Below are 14126 nucleotides of genomic sequence, written 5' to 3'. Positions count from 1 at the left end.
TTGATAATTCCTGTCTGAATGGCCTTCACGGAGAACATATTTAAATAAACTCAATAGAGATTTCAGACAGATAGCAACTATAATTACCAGCTTGTACAAATTAAACCGTGGTTTGTTCTGTTCTTTTTCTCCTGCCTTCGCTGCCCAGAGCTCCTGCTAATCATGTTCTTGCTGCCAGTGGCACGCTGGTCCCCGGGGCGTTTTTTGCACATGCCTTCGGAAAGCCTGTGCCCGGTGCTGGGAGGGCGCTCAGCGGGCTGATATTTAGGATGAGGCTGCACATGGGCACATGCCAGCCTTGGCTGGTGCTGTTCCTGTGCCGGGGACATGGTGCCATGCCCGTGTTGTGCCATCGAGCTGCAGAAACTTCCCGCACACACCTCTTGAGGCTGCCGTGCACAATCCTCCCCAAGACCAGCCCTGCAGTTTCCCCTCCCATCTCTCCCAAGGTTTGCAATCTCCTGGAAAAGCTGAATTTTTCTGACCTAGGAGCTGCACAAGCACTTGGACGTTTGCTTTGCATGGCCCCAGGAGCCCAGGCTGGAGCTTTCAGCCTGACCATAGTGTTGAACCAGCACTGCCCTACCAGCACATGGTCAATAAATCTGCACTAAGTGCTGCTGACTGCAGAGAGGCTCGAGCGTGGTTTGTTAGGAGGGATAAGGTCAGGCCACACTCATTTCCTTTGTGGTCACTTGGGACAGCCAGAGAGGCTGGCTTCTCTGGCATTCGGCAAAGGTCAGCCAGCCCTGGTGCTCTCAGGCAGGCCATGGACATGCATTTCCATCGTAGCCTTCTCTGCTGCTGCACTCTGCCTTGGCTCTCTGCTTCCCCGCTCACCTCTGGGAGCACCACAGGCAGAATTTGGGTGCTCAGGTGCATCTTTTTCCTCCCTGTTTTTTAGATAAATGTAATAGCTGCAATCAGGGTTGTTTTCCAGCAACCAAGCAGTGACAGAGAACAGAGAACATTGTTGTGCTTTAATGAGGGATTCCAGGGAATCAGAAAGGAAAAACGGATTTTTCATAACAGGGGAAGAGGTTGGTGCCTCTGGTCCCCGTAAATGAAATAAAGGTAGCATCAGGTTTCCTGCCCTTTTGTCAGGTTACAAGCCAGCCAGGGCACGTCTCACCCACTAGGAGATGCTCACATGGAGTCATCTAAGTCCAGAGTTAGGGTTTCTCTTGCCCCAGCACCCACAGGAGGATGTACCCACAGCTGGCCTGGGAGAGGCCAGACTGAAGGACAAAGATAAAAAATTTGCTCAGGTTGGTTTTGTCTGAATGCTTTTTTGTTAGTTACAGCTGAATCATTCATGCATCCAGGACTCACCCTACACATGTGCATCCTCTTGCGACCAGGGCACAGATGTGCCCCAGGGAGCTGATTGTTCTTCCTCGGGACTTTTCATGGAATTTCTGACTTTGGAGTCTCTTGGCAGGTTGCTTTCTAGATCCCACATGATGGGGCAGAATCCTTCATGCTGGAAATTGTTGCCAGACAGGTACAGTGAAGGTGGCATATCCTGTTCACTGTCACGGAATCACAGAATCATCTAGGTTGGAAAGGACCCTGGAGATCATCTAGTCCAGCCGTTCTCCTAGCACAGTTCCCACCTACAGCATATCCTTAAGCTCCAAATCGACCCTACTCTTGAACACCTCCAGGGATGGGGACTCCACCACCTCCCTGGGCAGCCCATTCCAACACCTAACAACCCATTCTGTAAAGAAATGCTTCCTAATATCTAGTCTGAACTTTCCCTGGTGCAACTTGAGGCCATTCCCTCTTGTCCTGTCGCTTTCTACTAGGCTAAAGAGGCTCAAATCGTCAGAATGGTTTGGGTTGGAAGGGACCTTAAAGATCATCCAGTCCCACCCCCCTGCCGTGGGCAGGGACGCTTTCCACTAGCCCAGGTTGCCCAAAGCCCCGTCCAACCTGGCCTTGAACCCTTCCAGGGAGGGGGCAGCCACAGCTTCTCTGGACAACCTGTGCCAGGGCCTCACCACCCTCACAGGGAGGAATTTCTTCCTTAGATCTCATCTAAATTTGCCCTCGTCTTTTCTTCAGCCCAGACTTGAGCACTGAACATTTGTGTGCCAACAGTTTGGTCAGGACAAAAGCATCTCCAGAAGTGGGCAGAGCATCTCCCCAGGTGGGCGATGGCTCCCAGATTTCCCGGGATGCAGGCACAGCCGCTCTGCCCTGCTCCTCAGAGAGTTGGGAAGCAACCATTTGCCTCATCCCCCCAGTGCCTCAGTTTCCCTTGGGTTGAAGGGAGCTGCCAATCCATCCCAGTCTCCCAGGCATGCTGCAAGGCTAAATTCACTAGAGCCTGCACGGTCTTCTTTGGATGCTATGGCGATGGGGCAATGCGAGGACATAGCCTGGCTGATTAGTATTGAGAAGCAAAATGTCCCTTAGCCCGAGCCTTTGGGCCACCTGTTTTCATTCCCCATCTCTGGGGCGAGCCTGATACAGGAATGGAGTCATGCAAAACAGCACAAAGTCTCTATTTCAGAGCCATGGTTGAGAAAATTAAAATGTAGTGTATTCAAAAGCCAGCTTCCCTGGATGGCAGACAAAAATAATCAATTTCCTTGAAACAAATACTAAATATTAATGAGAGGCAATGGTCTGCCATGCACAGAGGGCCGTAAAGAGCATTTGCCGTTGATCAGCTGCAGAGACAGGTTTGTGAGATTAAATTGCTTTTTGAACGGTTATTCCTGGCCCTTTTCGAGGTGGCTCAAGAAGGTTTGCCTGCCTGAAAAAAGAAAAGAAAACTCAGAACGTTGCCATTTTGCATCAGGACAGGCACAGGGGAACGTGTGCCGATGCTTTCATTTTTGTTTATGCAGTTGCCCGAGTGGTTGGGGAGGTGTCTCAGTTTGGTTACGCAGAAATCAGTCCCAAATTTACGTCGAGAAAGAGACAATTCCCTGGGAACATCAGCTGGCTGCGCCTGCCCCCGGCGAGCGCCGGAACGGCCTGCCAAAGGCAGAACATGGGACCCAAGAGCACTCCCTGGCTTTGCAGCCACATCCGCTCATTGATTTATTTCAATAACGAGCATTGGGGGAAACATTAAAAAAATTACTTACAGACTTCACCAAGTATCCTAAAGTGAAAGCAGAGGACTGGGAGCTTTGGAAAAGGAGCCTTGAATTTTTCTATTGCTTTGACCCTCGGGTAAGTCAGGAAACTTCGTTATAACTCAGTTTCCAAGCTCAGATGTTGGAAGAAAAATAAAAATGCTCCCTTCCTTCCCTCACTGGGACAGACAACTGTGGTGTGGGGCTTTTTTCTCCCGATGCTGTGCTTGCCTGTGGGCAGCACGTTGCTGGTCTCAGCTGGGAGGGCAAATAGCTCACCAGGAACAGCCACAGCCCTCCCGGGGGGCTGGCGGTTTCAGCCCTGCCGTGTCCCGCACACGGCCACGGAGGATGCTGAAAGAATTTTGCATCTGTTATGCAGTAAATAATAACACGTCGGTTCATGATTTTATAAAACTATTAAGCCAGCTGCACAGCCATGGGTCGAACAAGAGCTAATATTAGCTAGAAATGACTAAAATTAGAACCGAGCCAGAACTAATTGGTTGTTCACGGCATAGAACCAGAACCGGAACAAATTAATTGTTGCTGAAATAGCGCCGCGGGGCCTGGCAGGCGCTGTCATTTCCAGCCCCATGCAGGCTCCCACTCTGCTTTCCTTGGGATGACTCCCATGCGGGCTCGGAAAGGAGCCCAGGGTCCCATCCTAAAGCAGTGACAACTAAATAAAAGTTGGCGTCTTGGTCTCAGCCAGGGAGTCAGCAGCGACGTGATGTGGTGTGAGCCAGGCTGTGCTGGGAGCGATCCCCTCGCGGCTGAGCCAGCTGCCGGCCTGAAGGGCTCGGAAACACGTCCCCTCACCCCACTGTGCTCCGTCACTGCCCACATGGGCCGTTCTAAAAGTGAGGGTAATTCCCTCTACAGCTCCCAGAGGCAGACGGGCTCTCCCCTCTAATCCCAGCACCGCTGCCTTCTCTTTCAGCTTCAGCTTTGCCGCCGGCTGAGATGCTTTGCGAAGCTCTCAGAGCGAGCCAGGAGCCACCATCCGTACAAACACCGCCAGAATAATTTCCAGGGAATTAGGAAGTTGGTACAGATAACTGGCATGTGGCTCCATTTTTCCATCTGTGGCTCAATCACCTGTATGGTCACTTCCTTTTACTTTTCTAAGGTGGTAACTCACCCTATATTTCTTTTTCCACTCTCTCAGCATTCAAACAGCAGCTCCCATTTTAGCAGCAGTGTGACGCACAGTGTTTTAAATTCAATTTAGAATACAAACTATTTATACCAGCCAGAAAAAGGCAGTGAAGCAGCTCTCTCTGTCATGAGTGGATTTGTAATTTCAGAGCAATCATTGCATAACTAATTGAATCAGCTCTCAGCATGTGAAATCAGTGCCCTGCTTATCAGAGGTTTTCATCATTCTCCCCTCCTGAAGCCAACAGTCCCCCTCCACCAGCAGCACTTTGTGCTTTTGCATCAGCCTGGGAAGAAAGCGGGACCTGCAAAGCTGTCTTTCTCCGCTCAAATAGAGCCAATAAATTACCAAATACATTCAGAGTAGATGAATAGCTGGGTTGCAGGTGCCTCCCAAAAGCTGCCCAGGCTCCATGCGAGGGAGTGAAGTGCATTTGAAGCTAATGAAGTGCCAGCCGTGTCTGAGAAGCAAATTGGTGTTGAGATGTTCTGCTGACTCCCACCTCCCGCTTCATTGCCCAGGTGTGCTCTGCTTGGCTTGAATTTAGGGTCTGATCCAAACCCAGGCTTGACGCCTGAAAATGGAGCCTAAAAGAGGTAATAAATACAGCGACAGCTTTCTCAGGGATACAGGAAGTATAGAAAACAGAGTAGCTGTAAGGATTTTCATCAGCTTATGAGCGAGGGTCCTGGATTTGGTGACTTGGGTGGATCCAGCCCTGCAGATTGTGGAAGCAGCTCCAGGCACCTGCATGCAGCTGCCTCACAGGGTGAGAGGGCACCTCAGCTGTGAGAGGTTTTGGGCAGGGACCCATCAGCTTCTGCAGAACACAGAGCTTAAAATTACAGCCAGAGAAAAATGTGCTGTAAAGGATGCTAATGTCTCCCCAGAGATGCTGCTTGCATACACGTGAGTCCTGGGCTGTCACTGACATGCTGTATGGAATGGACTGAGACAGCCATGCAGGGAGGGGTGCTGAGTGTGGATGAGACCTCAATGGCTACAATTGACGAGTGCTAATGAAGGCCAGCTGGTTCAGGCTCTACAAGTGGAAGCAGTTCTCTGGGTAAAGCTAGTAGATCTTGTCTGAGGTGAGCTTGGGAGAATGCTTGTCAGACTTTTCTGGATGTGTGTATGGAAGAGTTCTTGCTGGGTATGATCCCTGAGGCTGGGTGTAGGAGATGACAGAACCCAGAGAGATCTGAGTGTCCCTATGGTCCATCCCTTCCTGGGAATCTGTTTTCCTTCTGGGAGAGTAATACTGGGCCCTGTGACAGGGATCTGTTTGCCTTGGTGGCCTAGGGACCACCTTAGCAATGCTCTTAGCCTTGTTGCGCATGTGTTATCCAAGCCACATATTCCCCAAAACTAATGTATAGGGGTGGGTTTTTTTGGTTCTTGGTGCTGCTGGCTGGACTGGTGTGCAATGGCATATGCAATGCAAGCGCTAGCTGGAGCTGGCATGAGCAGGAGAAGGAGCTTTCATCCCCAGGCTTGGTTTAAGCCACATCCCATCAGTGGCCTCTGCTTGCTTCTCACACAAAGTCACTCAGGCGGTGTGTGTCCCCGCGTGGGGCGGAGGCTGTGGGATTCACACTCCTGGGGCAGCATGTGCCCAGGCACTTCCAACCACTTGCTTTGTTTTCTGTTGTCTCTTCAGGTAGCCAGATGGGAGCACAAAACGCGAGCACTCAGCCAAGTCTTCGGCTCTCCACGTGCTGCCTGCTACTGCCTGGGTGCTGTTATCCTGATGCTTAACTGTGTGCGGAGTCATTGGTAAGGAGTAAACCAACTGCTCTGTGTTGATGCAAAGAAATGCCCCTATGGAGTGGGGAGGATGAGGGATATTTGCTCTGCAGTCCTGCATCCAGCCCCAGTGTGCTGGTTTTATGTGGTTTGATACCTTCAACTGGCAGTAGATTTATTCCAGGATTTGAAATAAAGACAAGGGATGCACCAGTGTGGTCAAAATCATCAGTGTCAACAGCCTTTGAGGGTCATGGGTTTCCTTGCTCTGCTCTCTGGGGGTGGTTCCTCTGCGCTGTGAGCAGCCCAGGTGACAGAAGGGCTGTTTACATAGGATGGATCTTTAATTTTCTTGTAAAATTCATAAAATTAAACCTGTTTTTAAGAAGATGCAGTTTCCTGTGTGAGCAGGATTATCCGTGCGCTTAGCAAGCAGTCTCTTTAAACTCTTATCTGCAATCTCTTGAAATACTACCTGTGCCAGCTAATAGTATTGTATGACTGATGCACCATACACCATGGGAATACGTCCTCTGACGTTCTGAGTGCAGCAAAGAGCTTTACTGCAGAAGATTTCCTCAGTGCCAGCAATTTATCTGTGATCTGGTAGGCTTTATCTTCAATGCTGTTAGGAGAGACAGACTCTCACACTAAATTCCCAGATTCAATTATGCCAGGGTCAGAGCTAATGGGTTGTTTAGTACTTTGGGTAATTTCCCGGGCGCAGAGATCTCGGGTTGGAATTCGTACATGTATTTAAGTGCTTTGCCTTCCTGGAAGTGACACCAAGACCTGCCCTTGCCCTTCTGTGTTTGTCCCAACTACTACTTATTGCAGAAACTGTAAGAAAGCTTGCAATGAATGGGGCCGTAATTGAATGCAGGCGATGTGGAAGGGCGTGTGTGTGTGCTGCTGATGCTTTAGCGACTCGGCGGGCTTGGATTTTGCTGGGGAATGTCTCAGCAGTCTCTTGTACAGATGACACAGTTGTTGTCTGGGATGAAATGCAAAGCCTTGTGCTTGCCTTTAATTAAAAACACAGTTGATGGAGGGACAGTCTCTGTTCCCAGTGGTCAGTGAGGCTCACTGGGTCACAGCAAGGCACCAATGAGGAGCTGCTGGGAGAGCAAAGAGGCTTCATCTGTCCCAGCAATACATCACGTTTTCCCCCTGCAGACCTCTCAGTGCCCTATCAGGGCTGGCATCTCTCTGTGTCATGAGTTTGTGAGTGCTGTGGGACTCATGGGGGGCAGCTCTGCCTGCACAGCCCATGAGGTGAGTCCTGAAGGAGATAGGCTAATTCGGGGAACTGGAAAAGCCCAACTTGGACTTTTGGGTTTGGAGGAAGGTCCCTGGAAGTTGGGGCATCTCACCCCCAGCAGAACATGGATGAGGCATCAGCCCATTGCACTTGCCAGTCCACATGATGGGCCAAGGCTGTTTCAGATGATTGCAGTGTGAAGTTTATTTTGCCCAGGTTTTTCAACATGGTTGTGTTATTCCCTTCCCTTTCCTTGGCACTGAATTTGGCCTAAGTGACAGCTAGCAGGCTTTGGAGGCTGTTCAAGCAAGGCAAGCTTGATCATGGGAGTGATGGGATGGTTTCAGGGTGGTCATCAGAGCAGCAACTGCTGGAGTTGCCCTGAAACAGACCCGAGAGACTCATTGCCTCCATTCCCAGCTCAGCTACAGGACTGCCCAGGGCTTATTTCTCAAGCCTGGAGAGGTGGTGCTGTTTGGGAAGGACTCATCCTTCCCCTTGCCCTTTCAAGGTATCAGCCAGGTCCAAACTGGGGTTTGGCTGGCCAGAGGGGGATCACAGGTCATACAGCACGAGCACAGACATTTTGGTGGCCAGTGTTGCTGGGAGGCACGCTTCTCACACCCTCTTGCTATTTTGCTTTTCCCTTTATTTTATTTTACGAGTCGCTTGTATTTGAGTGCCCTGATGAAAGCAGGTTTTCCACTCCTTAACCCTGCAGAGGCAATCCAGCCAGCAAAGCGCAAGCTGTGCCTCGCGCTTTGACTGCACACAGCGGACAGGGTTGCTTGCGCAGAGTGTGCTGGCTGCTGATAGCAAGCAAAAAGACAGCCTCGGGGGGTCCCTCCACCCCCGGTGCTGTAATTCAACCTTTAAAACTCCTCTCTGCGTGCTTTAGGGACTCTATGTGGGTGGGGGCTGCCAGGGAGAGATTGAGGAGCCTACGGGTTGTCTCTCTTGTTTTTAAAAACCTGCTTCCTTTTTGCAGCTGAATTTTTGAAAGGCTTCAAGCTGGGGCAGAGGAGGGGAGGGCAGAGCACACAAAAACTTTACGTGTGGGTTGGCATTCTGGTTGAAAGCACCCAGGAGCTGGGCTGTGTGGCTGGTTTGCCCCACACGGGAACCTGTGCCGTGGTCCTGTCCCCAGCTCAGCACTGCGATGCTGTCATGCAAGCTTTGCTCCAGAGGGATACCTTGGGTGTAAGAAGAGGAATGTCTTGTTCTCAATTAAGCAATTAGGTGCTTCCCAGCTCTGAGCTTCATTATCAGCCTTGGCTTGTTTCTGAGAAGCAATCCAGAATGACCTGTGACCAGGGGGGACCTGCTTAGTCAACTGTACAAGACAAGCATCCTTAATTGCTTTGGTGCAATGATTATTTTCATTACAGCTGTGTTCTTTCTGCAAAAAGCAGGGAACTTCCATCACTGAGGCTCTTATCTGTAAAAACAATTCATGAACTTCTGAACTATCTGCACTACATACGCTACCCCAGCGGTTTATGACTGTTATCTGTGTGACATGGGACGTGACAACCTTCATTGTCCTCCAGACTCGCATCCAGCATCGTGCTCTCCTGCCTCACCACATTGATATTCTTCCCTGCATCAACTCTCCAATTAGCAACTGGTGCTGCCTCCCAGCCCTCCCATGCTGCCTTTTGCACACCCTGGCAAACTCCCCATCTCAGAGCAGGTGTGTGCAGGTGGCTTTGTATGCTTATGAACTTCCCACCTTAAGGGTTTGGGGATGTTTGAGCTGTAAAGGCAACACCCACATGCACACCCTGAATGGGGGGGTTGCAGATGGGGGGGTGCTTGGGGCTGTGATGCCTCTGGTAGGAGCAAGCCCTGCAGAGGCTGAGCAAGAGTGTAATGGTTGGACTAGATAATCTTCAAGATCTTTCCCAACCTTGATGAGATGATGATTCTGTGAGGGCAGCACCCTTGACAATGGGCTTGGTGGGTACTACACTGCCAGCTGACATGAAGTCCTCCTTTGATACTACCCACTGGGTATTGCCTCCTGCATGGACATGCTTCTCGCTTGGAGCTGACAATTTCAAAAAAATTAATCCATCCTGGGATGGGATTTTGGACTGGGAAAGGGTTGTTTGTCATTACCTGGTAGTGCCTCTTGCCTTTGCGCTCAATACTATTTAATTTTGTGAGCTAGTACTGTGAATGAGCATGGCATAAATGGTATCGATCCAAGAACCATGTGGCCTTTTGTGCAGAAGTGACCAAGTTCAATGATGGGAATTGAGCGTGGCCTGAAGGAGCTGATGTCCCCTCCGAGCCATGCCTCCAGCAATCTCTGATGGCTGGCTGGGAAGAGCCCCCGGCAGCTTGGCTGCCGGGCATCCGGATGAGGAAACCAGGCAGCTGAGATGTGAGGTGGCGGGAGAAGCTGCCGCAGCCCCCACCTGACCTAAATAACATGCACAACAGTGCTGGCAGAAAAGCAAAGTCATTATTGGCAAAAGAAGCTGTGAAGATGATGACCAGGCTAACAATTGCCTGTGGTATCAGCAGGAAGATTTTAGTGTGGTTGGGGGTTGCTTTTTTTTTCAAATGAACAAGATCTTTTGTCCCAGTATGTGCTGCTGGGCACCACCGGATGGTTTTATCCCCATTGCCTCCTTTTTCTGAGAGGAACAAAACCTCAGACACAGGGGACGGGCTGACATCCCGCATGGTGAATGTGGCACCTTGCAGCGGTGGCTACTGCTTCTGAAACCTTGGATGCTGCTTGCCAGCCTCTGGCCCAGTTCTGCCTCAGTTGCCTTTGCCAGCCCCAGCTTCCCAGCTGATATTTGGGATCAGTCAAAGGGAGCGCTGTTAGGCTGCTCCCAGCAGCAACCCAGTTTGCTGGTTGAGGTCTTTGCCCTCCTTTACAAGAAAGGGATGACAAAATATGTTCACTGTGGGCCATTGAGAGAGGCCCAGAGACCTAAAAAGCTCAGCTTCTCTCTTAGTACAGTATTTCTAGGTTTGCTTTGTGCTCCAGGCAGCCTTCGGCGATGTATTTTGGGCTATAGGCTTGATAAGTTTTCTGGTGTTGGAATTGCTGCTCTCTAGTTGGATAAATCAGTGCCTGTTTGTGCAAACCTGGCTGCATGTCCTCTCTTGTGTCCCAGTGAGAGGACCTGCAGCTGATTTTCCTTCCTCCTGCTTTCTTCCTGCAAGCCCACCAGTGTGACATCTGCGTCCCCATGCTTCAGTAACATTTTGAATGTTTTTTCCAGTTCATGTGGCTTATGTGGTAAACTGGAAGATGACAGACTCAGGATAGATACAAGGGAGAAATTTTGTATGATGAGGGTGGTGAAACACTGGAACAGGCTGCCGAGAGAGGTGGTAGATGCCCCATCCCTGGAAACATTCACAGTCAGGTAGGACAGGGCTCTGAGCAACCTGATCTGGTTGACGATGTCCCTGCCCATGGCAGGGGCTTGGACTAAACGACCCTTAAAGGTCCCTTCCAACCCAAACCAGTCTATATTTCCCATGAAGCGGTGATGCATGCATGGTGATGGGTGAGTGTCTGAGCAAGCACGTGTCTGATTTGGGAATGGGGGCAGAACGATGCCTGCTGCCATGGCTTCCCCGTGCACAGCCCTGCAGCACGCTGTGGCAGTTGTGCAGCCCGACTGTAGCCACCAGGGCTGCTCCCACCCTGCCAGGAATTGCCCAAATCTGCTGGTCTGGCCAGAGTGGAGCTGATGGGTTTGGGGTTTCCCCTTTTGGGGGTGGAGAATGGGTGCCTCTGGTGTCAGGCTTCATGCTGGCAAGCGTGGGGAGAGGTCAGGGGAAGCCTCACTTCCCTAGTTTCCCTTTTCCAAAGCTGGGGGTATCTTCCAGGCTGTACACCCTGCCCCTCCCAATGGCAGACATCCTCGTGATAGCAGCCAGGTATGTGATTAAAGTAGGTCAGAGCCCACTCCCCCTCCCCTGCACTGGTAATCGGGATGCTCCTCACCATGGCAATCACTCCACTCAGCACATAAAGCATTTTCAGGTACTGGGACAAAGTGTGGCTTTAATTGGTGTCCTCTTGGGTACCGAGCTGGGCTGCTGCCTTGTTGTGCAGCCAGGAATAAATGCTGTAACAAACGTGACTCAGAGGCACATGGTGAAAGGGACTGGTTTCATGACAGATTGGCTGCATGACTAGCTCCCCCGGCAAGGGAGATGGCCGACACCTTGTCCTCCCCCTGCCAGGGAGGGTGAAACACAGCGCGCTGAGGCTCCCCTGCCACCGAGGAGCAGTCACGGATGCCAGAATAATTGACGACTCCGTGCTGCTTGTCATGGCCCAGCATCATAAATGCTTAAAAGGTTTATTTACCAATTCTGAAAACTCCTGTGCGCATCATGTTTAATGCAAATAGAGAGTGTGTTTAGGAAGATATAAAACATTACTAGAGGGAAAGGCAGTCCATTATCTCCGTGCAAACACCTCCCTCTCTAGCTGTAAGCCAAACAGCAGGGGACTGAGCAAGACATGCTGATGAGGATAACTAACGCAGGCCTATCCAACCATGAAAAGGAAGGATGGGATCATCTGGAGCAAGGGAGGCAGCTTTGCCAAAACAAACCACATCACGTGCTGGTTGCAAAACCTCCCAAGGCTGATTCACAGTCAACCAGTTCACACTCTTGAAGCCACCTTTGCTCTTCTCATGCTCCAAGGCTAAGTAGGTCACCAGCATTGGATAGAGGAGTAAGACAGTGTGAATCCAGCTCATCCAGAGTGAGAAGCTGCCTCTGAGGGCTGTGCTCTGGCTGTACCTCTCTTTGCTCCGCCATCTCTTCACTGGGGCTGGGATCCAGGCAGGGGCCAGCTCTTCCTCTGTGGAGCAAAGAGCTCCAGAGCATCGCCAGGGATGTCATGTTGTACTGCGAGAGCAGGGCCAGGCCAGGATTGCTCACGGAGATGGACACAGGCCTACAGGGGGATCGCTTTCCTCCCAAATCCAGGCAGTATGGTAGCTGGGATGCAGATTTGGGTTTCCTCACAGGGGAGAATTGTGTCACTTAAAAATAAATCCCAGGGAAATGATGCAAAGGATTGTACAGCTGCTGCTGCTATTTCATGTTGCAGCCAGGTTTCTGTGTTCCCATCAGTAATGATTTTAAGCTAAACCAATGGAAGCCTGGTGAGCACAGGGAGGTGTGCTGGGAGCTGGAGGAGGGCCAGCCCCAGGGACATGTGCCATTACATTGCCCGGGGCCACGCTGTCTTTCCTCTCCCTGGAAAAGGGAATTTCCCTGTAATTTCCAGCATGGGGGATAGAGTGTAAATCACCAAGATGCTGTATTCTTGCTTGCTCCCAAGCACATTACGTTTATTCTGTGTTTTGTTTCCTTGCTGTAGGTCTGAAGTGAAGATTAAATAGCTTGCTCTGGAATCCTAAAAAATCCCTGACAGTAGAAAATCTAGTAGGAATGATCTCCAAGGAAAACAAAAAATACCATGCAGGTCACTAAACCATGGGGTTTAAGTATCATCTTGGACTTTGCTTGGTGCATGTAACTTGCCATCTGGTCTTTGGGCTTCTGAAAGGTGTTTCCAGCAGCTTGTCCACTAGCCAGGCAGGCAGGATTGTTTCCTTTCAGCTTTCATTTGGACAACAGAGAAAATCCAAGGATTTGCAGAGCTTGGGGAAGCTGGACATCGGGGAGGAACAAACTACCCCAAGCCCTGTAGGTTAACTTCTTGGAAGCACTTTCCAGCTGAGGAGCCTGGGAGCACGGGCCGGAGCAGTTCTCCTGGCCTGGCCCTGGCAGGCAGCTGTGGCCAGAGGTGCAGGAGAGCTGTTATTCCACTTGAATTTCAGCCTCCAGGGTGCTCATTAGAAAAAAGGCTCAAAGTTTCCTACCTCATATGTCAGCAACATGCAGAGAAACACTGTGTACAGCTCTGCAGGTCTGTTATCTCCTCTCACTATTATTAATGGGCATTTTTTTAATCACGGTGTTGTCTCCTTTGTCGTCATACGTTTGTATCGGAGCTATGTGAGATGCTGAGCCTGCCAAGTCCTGCTCCGGGCAAAGTTCAGGGGGATGAAGGGAGGGGTCACAATTATTCCACTCACAAATGAGTATTTGGAAGCTCAGACCTGAAATGCCTGAACAAGCCTGGAGCTGAGAAGCTGTGTTCGCACTTGAAAATGTGTGTCTCTAGTATTTTCCTTTTGCCGTTCCAGTCCTCCCCCTGACTGTCAGGCTTCAGCCGTGAATCACTCCTGGGCACGTGGCTAACACATGAATGCTGCAAAATATTTTGATGGAGAGGAACGGGGGCGGGAGAATGAGATAACCCAGCTGATTGTTCCCAACCTTTCAAGTCCTGTGCTGAGGCATCACAGCCTCCAGCACTTGCAAGGGCGTCTTTCCCAGAGCTCCTGGTGATGATGAAACCTGGGGTTTGGTGAGCAAGGCAAAGCTTTTGATATTGCATTTCAGTGGGGTTGGTATTTCCAGGAGCAAGCAAGGGTTGCATGTGGAAGTAGCTGCCCCAGGTCAAGCTCTGGCTGGTCACAAGGCTTTGGCTCCTTGCTTCTCCTGGTAGGAAGTTGAGTAGGTCCAGTTGGAAAAAGGGACCCAGCGAAGGGTCCTCTCCCAAAGCTCCTAATCTCCCAGGGAAAGGTAGGTGATGTTGGTAATGAGTTGCTGCTTTTAACAGCCCTTGTTGTTTCTCTGACAGCTTCACAGAAGCCATGAAGAGCCAGCCAAAGCTGGAGGGCTTGGACTCCCACTGGGCCTATTACTTGGGCTTGGCCATCTTGGCTTTAGGGACCTTGTTTGTCATCTCCAGCTTCTTAGCACTGGGATTCACTGGGACATTCCTAGGTAAGCA

At 50.6% G+C, this 14126-nt stretch overlaps 1 protein-coding gene across 2 annotated transcripts in view; it reads left to right on the top strand.

Moving 5' to 3' along the window:
* PEMT (phosphatidylethanolamine N-methyltransferase) overlaps nucleotides 1-14126 on the top strand; it is a 41056-nt gene that overhangs the window by 15345 nt on the left and 11585 nt on the right. For both annotated transcript variants that reach the window (XM_026859044.1, XM_026859043.1), the window contains exons 2-3: nucleotides 5918-6033; nucleotides 13974-14119. In XM_026859044.1, coding sequence (XP_026714845.1) covers nucleotides 5918-6033; nucleotides 13974-14119 — 262 coding nt within the window. The remainder of the gene's footprint in view (nucleotides 1-5917; nucleotides 6034-13973; nucleotides 14120-14126) is intronic.

Source organism: Athene cunicularia (assembly GCF_003259725.1).
Source record: "Athene cunicularia isolate RWA chromosome 14 unlocalized genomic scaffold, athCun1 chr14_part1, whole genome shotgun sequence".
Classification (NCBI taxonomy): domain Eukaryota; kingdom Metazoa; phylum Chordata; class Aves; order Strigiformes; family Strigidae; genus Athene; species Athene cunicularia.
This window is presented reverse-complemented; position numbering and strand designations above follow the sequence as displayed.